Here is a 21,482-nt window from a genome sequence, read left to right as displayed (position 1 = left end):
GTGCCCTTTCAATCCACTTCCCAGGCAAATAAAACCAAGTAATATTGAGTGCGAGAAGTATATCAAGGGGCTTTTCAAACAAACGGAAGGATACCAACAAGGAAAAGCCCTGACCTGCAAAAGACCCGCGCCGTCACTCTGCCCACGTGTTTCAGGGGGGTTCAGCCCCTCGGCACCGCTGGGCTCTGCGCATCGCACACCCGGGCTCGAAAAAACCCAACGCCAATGCGTTCCCATTTCCAGTTCGTTAGTATGGCTCACCGTGCATCCCTGAGCCACCGGGGTTAGCCGTGGCTCTTAACGTCCGGCTGTTTCTCTCCCGTAGCCATGCCAGGCTGGCTGATATTCCTTTGCTCCCTCTTTCTTCCCGCTCCTGCTCCGTGGCGGGCTCCCAGGAGGACAAAATGAAAGGGGCCCCATCACAGATTTCTCCTGAGCAACTAACCCTTGAGGTGCGGGCTCTGCAAGCTGCAAGAGCGGTTTTTCATTCCTATACCGCTGGCAAACAAATAATCAGGGAAAAACAACCAGCGCGTGATTCTAGCCAGACTTGGCCAAGGCAACGTGGGTCAGAATTAAGCCTCATCTGAAAGGTAGGTCATGGCTCTTGTATGGTTGGGTTTTTTTTTTTTCCTCTTTAAAGCAGCAGTGATAATTGCATGATGAAGAAGGGGAAAAAAAAAAAAAAAAAGACACAACACCAAAAACAACACCCAAAACAACCCACAAAACAACAAACAAAAAAAGATCCAAATCATCAAAAGCAAGAAGCCAGGCACCCGAGATATCTTTGCAAGAGCCGGCCCTCTTGAATCAGAACCCTGGAATTGTTCTGCAATCGACTCAGTGGACAGTTACCATCTGTTTATGGAAAAAAATGTTAATAACCCCCAATCATAATCAAATAGGGAACCACTTTACTTTAAGTACCTATTAACTAATGCTAAATTACAATGGAACAGCTCTGCAAGCACTTCTGACATCCACACGCACATCAGCAGCGCCAGCGCTTTGATCAGGGCTATTAGAACAAACACCAAATGAACGGATAGCGATGCGATTCCTCAAACGTTACCGAAAGCGTGGGCTGTATTTATTTACCGTTCTTTCATTTCTCCCCCACCTCCTTGTTGTTTCTGCCTATTCAGAAAGAAAACATGTATATATGCCTGTGTGCAGACGTACACACCACCCACCACAGCAGACCCCGTGAAAGCCTGGTCCCCTGGGTTTTGTTTGTCTGTCCGAGGCTGAGCTTCCATGCGGATTCTCCAATGCCCAGAAAGGCTCCAGGCATTTCCATCAGTGGGGCATCGCCCGAGCTGTCACCCTCTATTTAGCCCCCCTGTTCCCACGACGCCCGTAAAGGTCTCTCGGAGTCCTTCCCCCCCTCTCCTCCGGGTGGAACCACCCGGCAGATACAGGAGCTGCTGCAGAGGGAAAACTGTACACACGCGCTTGCACGCACGCAGAGAGGTTGCACCATCACACGCCTTATTTCTTTAGGAAATCAGATTAAAAAGCAATCGACTCTTTGCCAACTGTAACCAAGTCTGAAGCATTAGCTGGCACTGTCTCCACCCGAGGAAGCAAACCTCGTTTGGAGAATGCAAGTAGTTTTTAATCTCAGAGCCTGGTAGATAGTTCATCTCAGCAAAACAACCAGTGCTCTCGTCTCTGGATTTTCTCTAGCATCTTTCTCTCCGTATTTCTGCAAACGCAATTTTTTTTTAATTTTTTTTTTTTTTTTTTTTTTTTAAAGCTGCGCAGCACCAGGAGTACATCACACAAATCTGCATGAGCACACGTTCTTTATCCCCAGGCGCTGCAACAGCAGCATATATTTTAGTCCATCAACCTAAGCATTTCACACAGCCTCCATCTCTGTGCCATCCCAACATTTTGTTGGTCCCAGGACTTTTCTGCGCCGTTATTATTGTTTTATGAAATTTCATTTTTGTTAGTCCCGGGACTTGCGTGTGGCCGTTTATTATATTATGAAATTTCATTTCCTGTCACCTGCTGGGATTAAACTTTGATGGGAAGACGCGGGTTTAACGAGGCTCGCGGTGACAAGCCTGACCCCAAGAAGGTGCGGCGTACACCCCTCCGCCTCCGGCAGGCGGTCAGGGACCGCGGGACACCGGGCCCAGAGACGGAGCGAGCGACGACTGAGCGCGGGATGCCGGGCTCCTGACGCCCGTGCTGTCTGTCCCACCTCTAACACCCGTTCCCTGGGGACGCGGCGGGGGAAGCAAAGGGCCCCGACTCCCAATTCCTTCCTTTGTAAGATCCTGCGCGTCTTCCCACACTAATATATGGCTTTAAAAAGCATTTCAGCCCCCGCTCTGGATACGCCGCCCTTCAGCCAACGGTTGCAGCCCATGTCTGCAACTTCAACGCTTCTCGGTTTTTCCATTCGCTTTTCCCGGCCGTTTCCCCTCCGCTGCCTCCGCGTTGCCCACGTAACGCCATGTTTCGCAAAAAGGCGCCGCTATTTGCCATTTTCCTGCCGCCTCCGCCGCCCCTCAAGCTCCAGCGATCCCCCCAGCCTCCCCCCAGCCGCCTCAGCCCACCCCTATTCCCCTATTCCCCCCCCCCCCCGACCCTCTGCTACGGCCGCCAAAGTCAACAGGCGGCCAGAAAGGGGACCTCACCTCCACCGTCCCGCCTTAATGAGTGTCCCCTCTGGAGGAGGGGGGGAGCAGGGAAAGGCGAGGGGGGGTGGCACGGAGCCAGCCCCCGCCAGCTCAGCCGAGGGACGCCGAGGAGCCGGCAGCATGGCGCGGCAGAGCCCCCTTCACAAGGAGCTTTTTGTTGACGCCACCGCTCCGGCCTGCCGGCAGCGTGCTTGGCAGCGCAGGCTTTTCCACCGCTTGGCCGTTGGCTGGATCAGTAGCCGGGTCGTAGCCAGAGCGGTGGCTCTGCCAGGGCTCTCGTGCAACGCTCCGAGGGGCTGCTACCAGCCAGAAGAGGACAGCTGTGGACACACCATCGTCTCCCAGCCATGTGCCCCAAGACAGAGCGATTTTCTTTTTGGCAAAGGCAGCTGGAATGTTAGATGCTTTGCAGGCCGCTAATTGACTTTTAAGACCAGTGGGCTACCCAGCAGGCTGGCCCAGGGGGACTTTCCAGCCCAGCGTGACATCCAACCTCGTCAGTCCAAGTCCACCTCTCTCTTTCCAGGAGATAAACCATCTGCTTAACACTAGGAGACGCAGAAGGAGAAAGATGTGCTCGGAGAGATTCATGAGGTGCTCTGGGTAACGTGTCCAACATGAGCACACAATGTTCTGCGTCCGTGACAAAAACAACAGGAAAAACCTGCTCCTGCAGGCCTGCCAAGCTGGGATTTCAACAACAAGTGGCAACAGATCAGCTGGCGACAAACTGCTCTCCTGATTCACAGAATGATGCACTTTCCCAAAAAGACTCAGGGTTTGGGTTGGTTGTTTTTTTTTTTTTTTTTTTTCTTAGTAGATGATAACACGATGGGTGCTGTGCAGGATGGCTCCTGCCCAAGAATTAACTGATAATGAAGGACCCAGAGGAAAGTGCCAGCTAAAGGAGATTTGGAGATGGTCGCCAGCCGCAGGGTGTCAGAATAAGGTAGGACCCGTTTGTGCGTCCCTGGAAAAGCAGCTCAGGACCACTTAGTAAAGTGATTTGATGATTTGGACAAGGGCATCACCTCATGAGCAGAAAACCTCCAGGGAGGAGGAAAGGAACAGCAGCCCATTAGTGGAGTGAAAGAGGAGACACCAAGGAAAGAGACATCACGCACAAACACAAGCTTTGAAGTATCATTGACAGATTGGGACCAACTGCAACAGCTTCAGCTGAGACACTAAAGCAGCCAAAGGAAAGAGTAAGGCTCTGGACTCATGGACCTGCAGAGCAGCACGGAAGGTGAAATTAGAAACTGCGTTTTGGAAAGCACGCAGGGCACTGTAGCATTTCTTGAGGGTGTGAGAAATACATCAGCTTGAGGTGCCAGGGCAGGTCATAGCCAGGGTACCACCAAGCATCCCACCCACTGCAGGGGAAGGGAAGACTTGCCTTTGTATTGTGGATGAAAGTGGTGAGGTTTGGTAGCAAACCTGAAGCAAAGAAGGGAGATAGAGGCTAAAGATGCAAAGCCTGATGGCACGGCAGTTGACAATGGCGCTACGGCTAAAGAAGAAGGCATAGGCAGAAGAGACGCTGGGGAAAAGCAGGAGGCCTAAGAGCAGGTAATGCCATGTGCTGGGGAGACTGTCCACAAGGCAGGAGGATCTGCAGCCTCCAAGGGGGAGCAGAGCTTAGGCAGTATGAGTAGGCTGCCCCCGTGGTGGTGCCTATGACACTTGTGACTCATTAAGGAGCTATCTCCCTGGGTTTAAAGACGTATTTAAATTTTGTCAACTCCATCTCTCCAAGCAATGTCATCGATAAAACTTATAGAAACTCTACGTGGCTGTGATTTCGTATCAGGGTTGGAGAAATACAGCATGAGGAGGAGGAAAGCAGGCTTTCCTGGCTAAACACTTTTGCCTTCGAAAAACTGCACACACAAGGGCCCATCTCAGCACCCCTCTTGTTTCTGGGAATGCAGAATATCCACGAACACACTTACTCAAACACCTCTGAACACATACACACATCTGTTCACCAAGACTGGTTACTCACACAAGGTTCGCTCCTCTTTGATTCTTCCATTAGGGTCAGAAGTTACTTTTCCTTTTTCTATCTCTAAGCCCCATCAGTGGCAAATGCCCAAGCACTTCCAAAGTGTTCTGACACATCCCTCCAGAAGGCACGTAACATCATCCCAATTTTACAGATGGGGAAATTAAAGCAGAGACAGAGGTTAAGACAGATAATTGCCTACGGACACTAAATGAGTCAGTAGAAAAGCTGGGAATTGATCCCGGGAACCGTGTCTTTCATTCCTCTACTCCACCCACCAGTCAGTACTCCCTACCAGATGGTTCTTATCATTGGACATATGGACTAAATATTGCTAAGTTGGTGTAGAAGACTTGCTATTTAATTAAGTGTCCTGCCTTCCATCTCCATAGGATGCATAAGAGAAACTCCAGCCAGAATCCCATCTGGACCCACTCAGAACGTTTCTCCGTAAAGAAAACAAAGCCCTAGGCAAGCACAAGAAACGTTCCCAAACCTATCAACCTGCCCTGCAACGCAGACCCCAGCAAGGCCAGGAAATAGGCTGCAACTCAGGAGCCTTGGAAGAAGCTCATGTTTGTCAAAGTCTGGCTTCAGATGATGTATGAGCCACCAATTAGGCTGGGAACTACTTTGTCATGTGAAGGCTCTTCCTCCAGCCTTCACTGGGCACCACCAACGCTGCCCAACTGGAGATACCAGCAGAGTCACAAAAAGCAGATGGCATGGAGTCATCTACCTTCCTCTGGCATTAGCTCTGTCACATCACAGCGCTGGTGTCAGTAGGACAGAGAGACCAGTTCTGCCTGGCAAACATCAGATGCCTTCTCGCTTTGCAATCACTACCAAGGACACTTGAAATAGCTCCTAAAGCGGTTATTCATGACGCAGAGGAGGAAATCTTCCAACAGAGAGGCAGCAAAAAGAGACCTTTCACATCGCTGGAAGACAGGTCAGCAATTGCTCTCCCAGCATGGACCTTACAAACTTACAGCAGCGTCTCGGTCCCCATTCACAAACAGGCACCGAACGGGCGCACCTGCCTTTCCAACAGAACCCAAACCCCATTTCACATCCTTCTGTTTCCCCTTCACTGCACCCAGTGCGATGCGAGAGGAAACCCATGCATCATCAGGTCTGCAAAAAAAGATCTCATCCAAGAAGATGCTCTTCCAAGTACAACTCCCTCAACACGTGGCTGGAGGGAGCAGGCTCAAACCTCTTCTGGGCAACCTTCAGATGCAGTTATGTACTGATAAGGAAAACAACATGCACACTTCTGCCCAGCAGAAGCACATATAGGTGAGAACCACCAGCCTGTGTATCTCCATTACTTTCTCAACAAACAGAAGAGGGCTGGACAGCATTGTCTTTAGAAGGCTTTGCACCAATATTGACAATGTAGGAATAAAACCACAACACCTTTCCACGTGTGCTATAAGAGCCGGGCAATCCTGGAAGGTGCCTCCTGCTCGAGGAAAGTGACTGCACGTACCTTTCATCCCAAACTTGGACCGCCGGCCATACTTGTTGATCATAATAAAGAGGACGACCAAGAGGACACAAGCAAAAGCTGCCAGCCCAACCGCTATGGAAACCTGAAAGGAAAAAACGTGAGTCAAGACAGAGGAATTCAGGACTCTAGACTGGAAACACAGCACCTCCTTGCCCAGTTAACCTTTCTGTAGGTTCACTCGATCTGCTGCAGCTCCCTGGATATCAGCTGTGGAGGAAAATACAAGATGAGCAAAGGGCTCTGGCACAGCTTGGAAGCATCACAGGCTGTTTGCAGGACCAGGAGGTTTGGGATCTCCCTGCCAGTGATGCCATTCTGGTACCAGTTCTCCCCAGTCTCTCACTCCATACATCTGCAGGGAAGGAGGACCTCTGCTCCAATGCCTGGGCTCTCCCTTCACTGTACCACATCATGAGCTTCTATTTGTGACATCACCACCATGCCATGATGTCACAACACTAAAGCTATACTAACCTGAGCTGGGAACACACACAGGAGCAGCAGAAAATTCCTTAGAAAGAGCAACTGTCTCCATCCAAACATCCCTCAGGAAAAAGAATGAGTGAAAATAACACACCACAAAAAGAAAACAGAGGAAATTAAGTAGAACTGTTTTTTTTTTTTTTCCCCAAAAACATTTGGTTTTCCCAAAGCCTCTAATGGTTCCCTATTTATTGTAATTTTTAGTAGTAAATATTTATACTATAACAGTGTCCAAAGTCCTTCACTGGAGCTGTAGTTCCACTGTGTCAGAGCACAAGCAGAGGAAAGAAAACCTCCTTGCCCTAAAGGGTTTACAATCCCAGGCTTATTTTAATATTTATGAATATTTATTCCTTCAAGTCTTTACTCGAGATACTTTTATTGCATTGATGTAAACAACAATTTCTTTGGCGTTTGTCCAATTGTTCTCCTGTACTGAGTCTTGTGATGCATTTAGACTTCACTTCCTTTTACAAAACTGTATTCTGCTATAATAGAAAATACATCATTTAACCAAGAAAAAGTAATTTCATTTTGCAACCCTCTTCCCTGCCCTTGATACATTAGCTACGATATTTTTAAATTTTTTATTTTACCACGCTCTATTTTCATCCCCCGGTTTATTAAATATAAAGCACAGAAAACAATCAGTGCACATTATTGCTCCCGTCTCGCTGTTCCAAGCTTTCACGTCAGTTATAGGAGATTTTCAGTTGGACGAGAACTGAAACCAAGGTGGATGGAGTTTTGCTCATTCTGTTAACACCCGGTGGGTTTCAACACCTTAAAACCTTCACAGAATTAGAGCGATTGTGTAACATGCTAATTTTTTCCTCCAGTACTTATATGCACAATTCTTTTTTCCTTTTTCTACCTGGCTTCTGCAGAAGAAAGACAATGCTGAGATCCAATATGCTGCAGGCTCGCTTTCCTTTTTGGTTTTCATGCCCTGCAGAGCAGGAGAGAGGGCAAACTGGCACTGACAGAACTGAACGGAGCTAAACCCGAGTCCCTCACAGGGCTGAACTTAACAGCTCAATAATAGTCTGAAACACACAATCGCCTGTTGGTTTGTTCTCTGGGTGCTACTTTTTCAGATTGAGAATTTCTGACCCTGCCCGCAGCAACTTCACAGGATGCCTCATTTTCAAAGAGCTCCCTGGTTCCACACAGCAGACCCAGGAGGATCAGATAGCTCGTGTCGGTATTTCACCTGCCTGACACAAGCCACAAAATCCTTCTGATTGTTGTCTTGAGTCATAAAGGAAGAGATTTTCCTTGCAAACATCTCAAAACAGCACAGGAATGTAAATACTGAGTCATCGTTAACAAGAAATGCATGCAAAAGAGTTCTGTAGAGAAGAGGACAGGACTCACCCCAAAAGTGTCCTCCTCCGGTTTGTGGGTCACAGTGATCGGTGGGGTGGGACTCACTTCATAATCACCGACTGAAACCAAAACACCAAAGACAGAAGATTCAACGTGGCTCCCACGGGACTCCCAAGGCACCAGCACATCCCAGTGGCAGTGCCTGACCTCACGAGATCCAGATCACCCCTAACAGAGGCTGCAACTTTCCATTTCAGAAGGCACCAAAACCAAACATTAGAGAGTTCCCTGTGCACATCAGCAGAGAAAACACAGACCGGGGCAACGCTGATGTGACTCCATCCTTACAAATGAGACGCGTGTGGGTGCCTGGTGTCCTAGGGTGGGTGGCCAACATCCCTGAGCCATCTCCTAGAGTCTTGAGAAACCTACTGGCCTAAGTAGGGTTAAAAGACAAGACTGACTCCAGCAGAACCTGATCCAAAGAAACAGTTACCTGGGTTATTTTTATTTTTGGGGGGGCGGAGGGGGAGAAGAAAGAGTCTGCTTCTCATCCCAGTCCACACTAGACAGCATGTTGTAAATGGGTCATGACACACAACTGCTTTGGGGATCGGCCATCCTGCACCTAGTTAAGATCCCTTCCACTACACCACAACCAACCAGTTACAGTTTCGGTGAAATTTTTCTCCAGCCCTGCCATTTAAGGCCTCAAAGACTGTCATTTCCCCTATAGGGCCTTCTTCAGGATGTCACTCGAGGGAAATGAGCGACTCCTGGGCTCTAGAGATCGCCCAGCTGATCAAAAGCTCCTCAGCCATCTTGATCATGCATGGGCGCACCAGGGCTTCGTGCAGCCTCCACCAACTTGTTTTTGGCTTCCTGATTTCCCTCCGGGAGCAAGTAAATCACAGAGGGGCAGGGGGAACCACAGAAACAAAACACCCACACTATGTGAAGGGCAAGGAGACACTTACTTGAGACAAAGTTGTCCGTACTCTCTGTGGAAAGGACAAAGAGAGAAGCAATACAGTTAGCAGCACAGCAAAGGGAGAGCGGTCTCATTCCCAACCCGCCTCAGACACGCTCCACCACCCCAAAGAGCCCAGGAAACCAAGACGTTTCATATATTTTCCTGTATGGGCAACCGTAACTGGAAATTGCCGCACATGTGCCAGCAGGACATGCTGGAGGTCAGGATGGAGAGCAGGTAACTGTGCAGGGCTGAAACAGGAGCAGATTTTGCCCAGGGAGAAAGTCCTACAGGGACAAGGACTAGCTCCCAGGAAGGACAGTCCACCTTGGGGCGGGTTTTTAGAGACCTTCTCCGGGCTCCGTCAGTAGCCCACTGAGCCACTCATGTGAACTGGACATGGAGGTTGTAGCTGTCCTAGAGCTGCCTCTTGCCCAGGATAGCTCCAGCAGTCCCCGCTGTCAGCCACTTGACTGCTCCACTCTATTCAGTAAAGCTCCTTCAGCTCCAAAGGCGGCCGAGGCCCCAGACAATGAGGTCTAAAGCTCTCGGTGACACTCAGTTTACACAGCATGAGAGCAACGTCAGCTTTCAATTCACTCGCCCATGTAAGAAATTGAGCCCGATATTAACTGGAGTTTACACAGCTTTGCTGGCAGAGGGCTCCTGGAAGGATGCTGAAATGTTCATGCTGAAGGATGGGTGAGGTTTGGAAAGGAAGTGTAAAACAACCCCCAAGTGACAAACACAGCTTTCCAAACCAGGGGAAAAATTCCTGAAAAAATATTTTTGTTTCAAGTCAAGCAGAAGAGTAACTTTCCATGGCTTTTTCTAGCGAGAGAGGGGAAGAAAAAAAAAAAAAAAAAGAGGAAGAATTATTTCATTTGGAGACCTTTATTTTTTTCCTATTAAAGCGACAGAGTCTAGTCTTAAAACTTTTGCTGCTTCTACTTTTTCCCCCTTTCCATTTTTGCTGGACTAAGCAAATTCAACAGAAACCCACAAAAAGTGTTCCTCACTAAACCCTATATTTCAAAGCATAAAACATAGCCAAGAAATTTCAGGCAACTTGAGTTCTGTGAGAAGTTCCCAAAGAACTGAACCCTCGTTAAGGAGTAAATTAACCTTCGTGGATCAAATAAGGAGATGGTAGCCTATGGTAGAGATGCCAATGACAACATGCGATGAGATTTTTATCAGGTGATGACACAGATCTGTCCTGGGAGCCGCTGCCCTGGCTCCTAGAACCACAACATCGCAGAGAAGTGGGATATGGCGTGGGGCATATCTCCCAGCTCCCATCCAGCTTCCAACAGCACCTTTCTCCTCCCAGCCAGGGAAGCACAATCTGGCACAGTACCAACAAGAGACTGCAGACCAGAGGTTTCTAAAAAAAAAAAAACCACGGTCACAGGTCCTTTTCTATGCCGATAGGAAGTTTTCCAGGTACTACGCTTTCATCAAGACTAATAATCTCATCCTGGGTAGGGACAGCAAAACCCCCGCACGTGGGAATAGCTATAGGCAATAAGCTTCTTGAATGAACCACACCGGGGAACCTTCAATCTGTGGCAGTTTTTGGAGGAATCTACCTTCAAATGGAAAATTATAAATGTCAGCTGCATTGAGTGTTAATGTCAGCTGTGGCAGTGGACGGAGCAACAAACTCCAAGGAAAGTAAATTACATCCTGCATTGGGCTGACAGGGTCTGCCAGGGTGAGGAACGGCTTGGGACTTCGGATCAGAAGAAATAAAAGGAATGGGTCAGTTCCTGCTGAGAGATGATGGTTCAGGGTCTGTAAGTACTCCACACCGACAACACATACAAGGCGTGAGTGAAGATGCACTCACCAGGGCAATATTTTACATATATTTCGCACAAACGGATTCTCCCAGAGTCTTCGACACAAGAGCCTCTTCAAACATCAATGTGCCTTCCCACATCGCAGCACAGCTCAGATGCATTTCCAAAACCAGCTCTCCAGAACAGCAGATCTAAACCCCTTTTCTAGAGGTCCGGCACCTACTTAAGAGCTGTCCCCATTTCACAGATGGGGAAATTGAGTCGCAAAGGTGGGACCTGACAGAGCTGAGACTGCAAACCTGTGCCTCTCTGCACCCACCTACATTTGATAAGCTGTTCTTCTGCCCTGACAGCAGGAAACATAAATAGGTCAGATAGCCACACAGGGTATCATCCTCGAAGCCTGAATATAAATTTTCCACTCCCATCCATATCAGCTCATTTGTTCAACTGTCAGATCTTCAAGGCAGAGATCTAGGGTTGCATTTACGATATTTGACCTGCAGGAAAACTCTATGTACATATATGGTGTGATATAAATAATAAATGAGAGTACCACGGTATTTTTCTATATTTAGCAAATGCCCTATTTCGCTGGATTTTCTTGGGCTGCAGGGGCCAATTTAGAGCTGACACTTTCTCATGGCATCATTCCTGAAGGCAACAGCACGCACAAATCTTAACTCCGTGATGGCCAGCGTGGTGTTACAATGACAGAGAGCAGACCAAGAGCCTCCGTGCTCCCACAGAGCAGAGAGCGCACCACAAAAGTCTCTACTGCACTCCCCAGAGCTGGATCTTCATGTCCTCAAATGCTTTTTTTTTTTTTGGCACTTAAGCCCTGAATCACTAGGGAATACAAGGGGGAATTCCAAACAATCAGTTAAGAAATCCCAGCAAACTGATGCAAAGCGACTAATTGAGTCGTCACATCTTTTGTAGACCTGTCATCCTGGAATTGCACATGTCATATTTAGAAAGAAAACAATCCTGACACTGTTGCATCCAGCTATAATCATTTCACAAACGCAAGCTAGACGAAAAAAAAAGGGAAGAGCTGCATCACTTTAAAGGGCTTTCCTTTCTTTAGCTTATATCTAGCAATCACATAGAAGAATACTTTCAAAAAATTGGGCTCCTTGGAGCACCCCAGAGGAGATCCAAAATAATTGACTAAACTTGCATCCTATTCCCACTGAAATCCGTAAAGATCTTAAAAAAAAAAAAAAAAAAGAAAAAAAAAAGAAAAAAAAAAAGCCCAAACAAAACCATATAACAAAAACCACCACAGAATATATTATACAACAAAAATATCTAAAGCAGTTAGTATCACTCTGCATTGAAGAGTTGTTATGACATCAAAGCACACTTGAGTAGGAGAATCACACTGGTCAGAAGAGACCTTCAGAGGTCACCGCTTCCAACCCGCTGCTCAGACAAAGGCCAGCTTGGGTTGTCAAGGCCTTGTCTAGGTGCAAGGATTACGGGTGGAACCACAGTAAGACCTTTGGATTGCAAGCAACCCCAATGAGATAAACTGAATATCCTACCTGGAAAGGGCTTTTCAAGGAAGTGTCCTTTGATGGTTTGGTTGGCCGAGCCCAGCTGGTTGGTGGCCACAATTGTGTAGTTGCCATTGTTGTAGTGAGTGGGTTTGTTGAAGAGCAGGCAACCCTCAGACACTTCCCCTTGTTGGTAAAACTCCATGTGGATGATCTCTGTCTCCCGGAGAACCTGGCCGTTGTGCAGCCAGTGAAGGGTGGGAGCTGGGTTCCCATGCACTGCAAAGGCAATGCAGTGCTCCAGGTGTAGCACCGGCTCCTCCAGGGTTAGGATGCGAGGGGGATCTAGCAGAGAGAAACATGGCAGGCTCACAGCACACCTCCACCCACATCATGTCTCTGTGCACCATGGAAGTTACGGTTATTGAAAACACAACCTCCAAAATCCCTTGTTCCTTCCACTTTTACCACAGATGTCTGCAAAGAAGCAGCGCTATGTCACAGGAACCATTCCACGCGCCCCAGAAGGTGGATCTGAACCATAGCCAGTTCTCTTGGGCTTGTGAACAAGGGGTACGAATTAACATCAGGGACGGTCCTTTCACCAGCCCCGAAACAATTAAGCTTGAAGTTGCCCAGTCTACACCCTTACTGCTGCTCTCCTTTCCTCAAGGGATCACGGGGAGGCCGCCTGTCCCCGTTAAGGAGGACACTGCGACATAGCACTGTTACATTACACGTGTGCAAGGTGTCCCCTGGGGGCTCTCCAGTCGCACTGAGCAATTTTGGATTGCATAGCTGTGGAAGCAAACATCCCTCAGCGACTGCCTGTCCTTGGGGGTTTTGACTGCCTGAATATCCCAAAGGAGTTCTCACCCGCCGAACACCCTCCAGGGGTGTTTTAATTAAAGGGAGTAGAGTGGGAGAAGGAAAAAGAAAAGCAGAGACTCCACCTGCAATTTATTGCATATGCATTGTCTTTTCCCCCGGGACACCCCAAGAATTCCAATGTCGCTCTGCCATCGCTTCTGAAACCCCATTTACGACGCCTACGTGTAAGGTCCCAAACCCCACGGCTGGCAAGGTCTGAACTAGAAGAACAGAGCTTTGTGCAAAACCAAAGGATGCAAAAAGATGTAGGTCTTCCCTAAAACTCTCCTTTTCCCGGTACGGTCCAGCCGCAAAGACAACCCATGGGGCACCTACAAGGAACAAACACAACGCACCGACTTTGACCAGTCTTTTGGAAAAAAGAGGGTGAATTTTTCAGGCAGCGAAGGTGGCAGAAGAGAAGAAGGCGCAGAGCTGGTTGGAGCTGAGCAAAATTCTCCCGCTAGCACCCAGCTACCCCGAACCACGCAGCCGGGTCCCAGCCACCTCGTTCCACTCGCAAGCCTAGATCTCCGTGTGGCTTGTTCGCATCTTCCTGGCAAGGAGGATTCAAAACAGGCAGCCGCCTACACGCACAAACCCAGATCTTTTCGGCGTGAAATTCCAGCCTGAGTGACGGGTTTGGGCAACAAGAGCAGGGGCAGCAGAAACTGTCAGCAGCTTAGAGCGTTACACAGGTGAAAACAGGCGTTGTTGGCATGGCGCTGTTTAAGGTGTGGAGGAAAAGATGCTAAAAACGCGGTGCAAAAACCCACCCGCCCGCTGACCAATCACCTCTGAGCTAATCTGAACTTTAATTACCTCAATTCTTCAATCCGCCAATAGTACTTATTGGGAGGAAGACGAAAAGCAGTAAAGCAACTGCTCTCCTCTTTCCAATCCCCTGTGACCCTCTTGTCTTGACAGCGGCTCCTGCACTGCACTGGACGTGCGACACGTGTGGGTTAACCAAAACTTGGCAGAATCCCGCATGGGTCTGCGCTCTGCCTGGCAGGGCTGGGGCTGGGGGACAGATTTTCAAACTCCAGAGTAAGGGCAAATATTACAGACACAGCAACATATAGTAAATCTCAGCTGCTTGAGAGCGCAAAGCTGTGTAAACTTCCTCTTAAGGTCAGGTTTGTGTTAAATGATATTAGAAAGCACAAAGCAAGTTTAGCTACTCGCAGCTAAAAGTGAACAGTTGAAATCTGACATGTGCATGTTGACATGGCATTTGCAGTTTAACTTTGTAGGAACAGATCTGGGAGGAAGCACCAGCATCCCTGAATTCAGAGGCAAGATTTACACTGGCTTTAGCAAGCGTGACATTTAACCTCTCACATAGCGTCAGGGCGAGCAACTCTGTGTTTGTAAACAGAGTTTTAGCCCCACTACAGCTTTTCCTTACTCTGCTGGATCTTCCAAGAGATGGCTGGAGAGATGTCCACCACTAGCATGGCACTGCTGCTGCTCCTCCCCTGCTCTAGTGCTCATTTCCGCATTAATGGAAGCAGCAAGAAAGCAAAAATACTGACGCTCAAGAGAGAGCCGTGCAAGGATCCACCTCCTCCTCACTGTGCTCATCTCCTAATTCTCATCCACAAAACCAGTACGCCACAGGTAGCAAGTGACCATGCATTCACACGGTTCGCAGGGCAGCCCTCCAGCCTCTATACGGTCAAGGTCTCTCCACTGCTACTTACAGTAGACGGTGAGCAGCACACTGGCATTGCTCATCCCCACCACGTTCTCAGCAATGCAGGTAAGCAGGAACCCATTGTCCTCACTGGTGACATTCACCAAGGTCAAATTGATGGCGTGAACGTTGGTCCAGTTGAGGTTGGTCTAAAAATTGCAAAGAGAAAGACGGACAGAAATCAGTGTCTGTTGGCTTCTCTCCTCCCCATTCCTGCCCCCAGCAGATGAGGATCCCAGTTTCCTTATAAGATGCAAGAAGGTCTCCAAAATCCAAGGACAACTAGGATCTGGGTGGGGGGAGGCGTTTCCTCATCTGATGAAGTACACCGTATCCTGCAAGATAAACTACTGGGAGGGAGAAAGCCATAGCATCGTAGCACTGATAAACATGGCTTGCCTCTAGAAAAGCTCGCTTAGCTGCCTATTCCAGCTACAGCTATTGAAGACACCTCTGCAAACAGGTAGTTTCATTAGAGGAGGCCCAAGTTACTTGAATTAGGGAGCACCGAGATATGAAGCTATCTCATCTTCACCTTCCAGCCATACAGAGAGAAGGTTTTGTTGCCTGCAGGTAGTTCCCAGGTTCTCATGTGGATACAGCATGGCCTCCTTTTTTCCTTTGGATGCAGCTCTTGCACGTTTCTCATAGCAGTCTCCACCATCTACCCGACCTTCTGCCCTGCACGCACAGACCAGGGGAACCCATGGCAGCTGCCTTGCCCTTGCCGCATTGGGCACAGCCAGCACTGAGGTCCCACCTCTCCTACCTGGTGCGTGTTGATGGAGTGGAGATCGGCCACCGTCCAGTCGACGTCGGGCAGCGGCGAGCCTGAGCCATTGCAGGTGATGACAGCGTTCTCTCCTTCCCGGACCGTCAGGTTCACGTGGCTCACACTGATCTCAGGGAGGTCTAGGAGAGCCAAACACCAAGGTGCTCAGATGCAGAGCAGTGTTTGCTACAGCCAGCTGCAGGGTGCACACATGTGGACCAAAATCCTGCCAAGCTGTTTCCCCAAATCAGCCTCCAGCACCCTGGGATAAGTAGCAGGAGGCAACGGCATGGCCTTGCCCTACCAAGGGAAGGATGAGGCACAGAGACAAGGGAAAGTATGGACACTGGGTATGTGCCAGCTGAACAGACCCTACCATCACACTCAAATCCAAAAGTTGGAGTCCAGTCCTGGTGCCCTTCCCTTCAAAAAAAAAAAAACCCCTTCCCCATCTCTTCTGCTCCCACAGAAGCTGCTTTTGAGGGCAGTCACCTGGGATGGGAAAGCTGCGTATGCTGGGACAGGATCCAAAGCAGTCCTACGTCCAGGGACAAGGGACAAAGTGCCCAGCACTCCAGGGGAGAAGAGCATCCCTCTAATTTATAACAACCAAGAGATGATGACCAAGGATATGTCCTCATATTAACTGCAGCTCTCCTAATAAAAGGTGCCCTTGTTCTTCTTCGGTGGTGGCAGAGAGATTCACTGATTTATGGTGGCCCTGATTTACTGCTTCCTTACTTGCAGCCACAGGCGCCAAATATCCTTGCAACATGAAACAAGACAGTGCTGGTTGGAAGAAGAAGGGCTAACAGCCTTCTCGCATGAGGAAGACTTTCTGGGCTCGTTGTAGAGGCAAATTGGGTAGGCAGGGCAGGGGGGAACTGACCCGTGGTCACCTTCTATCGTAGGGCAGCAGCATCCATCACATTGACCCAAAGCCACACATCCTTTCGTTGCCATCAGGGAGTGACGCCAGGAGGGAAGCAACATTGCACTGATTTGGGGGGATGCCAGAAGAAAGACGGCAGCAGTTAAGGCCTGGCAAAGTCACACAGATGGCCCTGCTGGGGCATCAGGAATCAGCAGAGAGGGAGATGGGACACGTATAATCTTGCGAGGTTGAGCTGGTATCAAATGTGGCCATACCAAGCCACACCAGCCTTCAGCACCAAAGGACAAAGACAAACGGGGTGTTGTTACAGCATCCCTTGGAGTCGTCTTAATGCCTGAACAGACAGACTCTCCTCTGGAGGAAAGCAGATCAGTGCGGCAGATCCCTTCCCTTCCGAGAGACTGCGAGGTCAGAGGAGGTGCTCACCCTGCACACCAGCACATTTGTGTTCCCAAATCAGCACCCTGCTGTCCTGTCAAGTCTAGTACCGCCACTGATGGAGTCACCTTCTCCTCCTGTCCCTGATCCCTAAGGATTTTTTCTTCTCTAATCCTCGCAGATTATTCTTCCAATTGGGGGAGGAAATTACAGAGGTCTCTCAAATCTTTTTAGTTCATCCACACACAGGCACGCTTTGGCCAATTTCCAGAGCTTAATAAAGGGACATCATGAATGTGGGGGGATAAAAAAAAAAATAAAAAATCATGCAAATCCAAATGTGCACGCTGTTTGCCTACTACCGCTACAAGAAACAAAACTAAATTCCTAGAGCAGAGGATAATCATCAGAAAAAGAAAACCTCTGGCTTTCCTCCTTTTTTCAGCCAGTGAGTTTGACAGCTGCTTGTGTATAGACAGTTTAATTGTTCTGTTGAAGGTACACCTCCTTCCCCTTGCTCTGCAAGGGATGCTTTCCAGTAACAGCAACAGCAGAGCAAAAACTGACACCAAACAGGCAGCTGACATGGGAACAAGGGGAAAGAAAAAGGGATAACTATTGAACATGCCTCATGTTGCTCCTGGGGCCAATGGACTCTATTAAACATCAGCAGGAAACAGAAAGAGATATAAAGTCACTCCTGACTCTTCCCTACAGATAGAGGCTTTCAATCAAAAAAAATAAAACAAAAGAAAATGAATAGAGACATGTATTCCATAAGAGTAATTACAAAAGATACGGCAGCAGTGACTTTTAACAATATGCTGTTTCTAGGATCTGTTAGACAGAGGAAGAGCAACGTGAAACATATCCCTTTTCAAGACATCACATAGACTCATCACAGACACTTTGTTGAGCAACAGCATTACGGAGAAGGAAACGCCCCAAATCGCCCCAATACCTTCACACACACAGAAACAGGAGCCCCGCATTTACCCAGATACTCTATTTTTAATCCACGAACTACCCCCAATCAGCTTCAATCGTCTTGTTCTTGACCGTGGGGCAGGATTCTGCAGCACCAGGCTCCCAACGCACGGAACCAGAGGTGCCAGAGAGGGCAGGGCTCCCTCCCGCCACCCTCCTGGCCTCCCTCGTGCCCGGCCCCGGCCGTCCTTACCGCACTGGGTGATGTTCATCTCCTGCAAAGGGATGATGGCTGCGTCCATGTTCATGCAGTAGAGCTCCTGGTACTGTAGGTTCGCCTCGCCCTTCTCCTGCCACAGCTGGATCCAGCGGATGTCGCAGCTGCAGTTAAAAAGGTTCCTCTCTAGTCTCCTGCGGGCAGAGAGAGCGTGAGAAAGGACGGTGGGGTGGGGAAGGACAACCAGGGCCGCTGCCCGGCTCTGGGCTCCCCGAGGAGGACAGTCACCACGCGAGTGCGATGGGGCTTTAGAGCTAAGGGAGAATCTCCTCTGTGTTATCTGCCTGGGGTCTTCTGGCACACGCTGTTCCACGTCCAGAGAGACCAAGGTTACACATCCATGCGTTCGCACAGTCTCCTTCACGCAGGCACGCAAGGTTTTACCTCCCCCAGGGCAGCACGTGCATACGCGCAATGTCTTTCACCGCAAGCTCTGCACATCTGCAGCTTGGTCCCACAGCCATCCAGACACCCAAAACGTTCATCCCTCAGCAAAGGAGCAGGCAGCTCCCCGCCGCCCTGAAGTATTGATTCACGTCTTCAAATCCCACTTCAGTGGAGGTCCAAGACCCTGCTGGGTAAAGCACACCTCCAGCCCCCGCAAGCTCTCAGCGAAGCTGGCAGCTCTTCTCCCAAGTACCTTGTACGAACACAGCCTCCTGGTGACCCAGGGCACGAGCTAATGTGCAGGGTAACGTGCATTTTAATCAAATCAAGCAGCACTGCACCGAGACCCTGCTGACCTAGCCAGGAGAAATGGAAAAAAAGCACTGCCTTTAAAGTACTTCATTTAAAACACACTTACACATAGTTTATATACCAGGAATGTTTATTATAATTGATTTTCCAACCTATTAACCATTTCATTTACATTTTTAAAGCCCTGCAGCTCTCTGTGGAGATGCAAGGAGGGCCGGTCCCGGCAGGGAGGAGAGGAGGAGAGCCCAGTGCTCAGCCAGGACAGACCGAGCTGCCAACGTGGGTTGCAATGATAACTTAAGCAAAACTGGAGATACAGCCTGAACAGACAAAATATCTCCAGCCAGCACTGCAAAAAGGGGGGCTCGCTCACCCCAAAGCAGAAGGGCATCTCCAAAGGTCAAACTGTTGCTTGACACGATATCTAGATCCCCCTGTCATACAGGGGGAAGATGGTTTTCTAGTCTGTTCCATGTGTTACTGCGAAATTCATGCTTGCTTTTACAAAATTAATTCCACCAACTAACAGGATTTGGAAACAGCCTTCCAAACGTGCAGCTGTTGTGTCGTCAATACAGTACTGCAAAAGGAGGAGGAGGGATCTTCTGGTAGCACCCAGGGGTGTTAAACCTGAACCCTAATGATGCCACTTTGAATCTTCTCAGAGAAGAAAATGCCATCTGATTATTTTTTTTTTTTTAGAACATACAACGAGTTAAACTTCACTCTGTGACTTCTCCTTAGTTCATTCCTTTCCCGTCAAAAGCACCTAAACCTTAGCAAGACAGAAACAAGGCTCAGACAAGCGACTCAAAGGCCAAAGCACTAAATATAACAGACCAGAGCAGATTAGCACAGTGATTTGGCGGGATTCGAATGACAAGCCATTCCCCGTATGCTACGACAGGTACTGCCAGTGCCTCCCACAGGCTTTACATCCTATTCGGCTTGGCCACAAGTGCACGTTTTCCTTGGGATTCTCCCAAGGTCACTGCTACCAGCAGGACATGGGATGGCACGTGGGTAAGAGCCACGGGCTCTGCTAACGGCACATCAGGTAACCGGAGTTGTACCCTGGGACCCAGCAGGGAGCTGCGGCAGCTCAGAGGCAGCGGGGGAGAAATTCTGCTCCGTTGCAAATATCCTCATGAAACGAGGCTGCCGGGGAGAGCGGCTGGCCTAGCACTTAAGGGCAGCGCTGTAAGTAATAGACAGCAGCCCTCCCGGCCCATCGCTAATTCACGAAGGGCCATGAATAATACAGGAGCAACGGGCTTCGGGGCAGAACTTACCCACGACCTGTCCCAACGTCAGTGATGGAACTCGCTCTAATCGAGACCCCCACAGGGGCTTTTGCACAAATTAACTCCCATCACCGGCTGGATGTGCCGAGAGCCACCGGCAGCTGGCATGGCACCGCGGGTAGAAGGGGCACAGATGTGTGCACCCATTTTCCAGAATGTATACTGGAAAAGCACTCTTGACCCTTGGGACATGCCCTTCCTCCTCACTCTGGGCCTGTCCTGCCATGCCATCCGGCTCTCCAGAGAAGTGCACAGATTTCCATGCTCACGCTGTCCTGCACCTGCCCAAAAAGCTGAACCTCCAACTCTCTCCTCAGACCCCATCGTGCCCCAGCCTCGTGGCTTGCAGGGATCATTAGGAGCTGCAGCTCCTTCCAACCCTTCCTCCCATGACTTCCGTAACATGTCCCCACTACCTATGACCTTCTGCTTCCCTTTTCTTCAAGGAGCAGAAGCGTCTCGGGGACCACAAGGTGCCTTTTGGCCAAAACCCACTGTCAGGCCAGGAGGCATCACCATGTGCTACGGAGACATGTCCCATCACAGTGCAAAGGACAAAAATTGGTACTGAAGGGCAGTGCGGCAGCCAAGAGGTCTTCATTGCTGTCCTGTGCTTAACAGGTGAAACTGCAGTGAAAATTAAGGCAAGGGGCTCTTCCTCATGAGATGTATCTGGCACAGCTTACTCCTGGAGAGGACAAGTAATCCCAAAGGGCATTTCTCGCAGGTAGCCTGAGCCTGGAAGTGTTGCCAAAGCATCATAGAATCATAGAATTGCTGAGGTTGGAAGGGACCTTTAAGATCATCCAGTCCAACCATTAACCTACCCTGACAAAAACCACTTCTAAACCATGTCCCCAAGTACCACGTCTACCCTTTTTTTAAACACCTCCAGGGATGGCGAATCCACCACCTCCCTGGGCAGCCTATTCCAATGTTTAATAACTCTTTCAGCGAAAAAGCGTTTCCTAATATTCAATCTAAACCTGCCCTGACATAACTTGAACACAGTTCCTCTCGTCCTATCACGTGTCACCAGGGAGAAGAGGTCAGCCCCCACCTCGCTACAACCTCCTTTCAGGTAGTTGTAGAGGGTGATAAGGTCTCCCCTCAGCCTCCTCTTCTCCAGGCTGAACACCCCCAGTTCTCTCAGTCGTTCCTCATAAGATTTGTCCTCCAGACCCTTCACCAGCTTTGTAGCCCTTCTCTGGACACGCTCCAACACCTCAATGTCCTTCTTGTAGCGAGGGGCCCAAAACTGAACGCAGTACTCGAGGTGGGGCCTCCCCAGTGCCGAGTACAGGGGGACGATCACTGCCCTAGTCCGGCTCACAGCTTGGTTACCAGGCGCTCACCTTCTGAAGGCCCCGTTAAAACTGAAAACG

At 49.3% G+C, this 21,482-nt stretch overlaps 1 protein-coding gene across 5 annotated transcripts in view; it reads right to left on the bottom strand.

Annotated features, from left to right (window-relative positions):
* The window catches only part of NTRK3 (neurotrophic receptor tyrosine kinase 3), a gene marked incomplete at its 5' end in the record, with an annotated part of 221,256 nt that overhangs the window by 138,543 nt on the left and 61,231 nt on the right, over positions 1-21,482 (bottom strand). For 3 of the 5 annotated variants that reach the window (XM_082489012.1, XM_082489009.1, XM_082489013.1), the window contains 7 exons: positions 6,164-6,266; positions 8,045-8,115; positions 8,974-8,997; positions 12,325-12,621; positions 14,853-14,994; positions 15,615-15,757; positions 18,071-18,228. In XM_082489012.1, coding sequence (XP_082345138.1) covers positions 6,164-6,266; positions 8,045-8,115; positions 8,974-8,997; positions 12,325-12,621; positions 14,853-14,994; positions 15,615-15,757; positions 18,071-18,228 — 938 coding nt within the window. The remainder of the gene's footprint in view (positions 1-6,163; positions 6,267-8,044; positions 8,116-8,973; positions 8,998-12,324; positions 12,622-14,852; positions 14,995-15,614; positions 15,758-18,070; positions 18,229-21,482) is intronic. The other 2 variants (XM_082489010.1, XM_082489011.1) reach the window with 1 other exon arrangement.

This window comes from Vanellus vanellus (assembly GCF_965231255.1).
Source record: "Vanellus vanellus genome assembly, chromosome: 11".
NCBI lineage: Eukaryota > Metazoa > Chordata > Aves > Charadriiformes > Charadriidae > Vanellus > Vanellus vanellus.
This window is presented reverse-complemented; position numbering and strand designations above follow the sequence as displayed.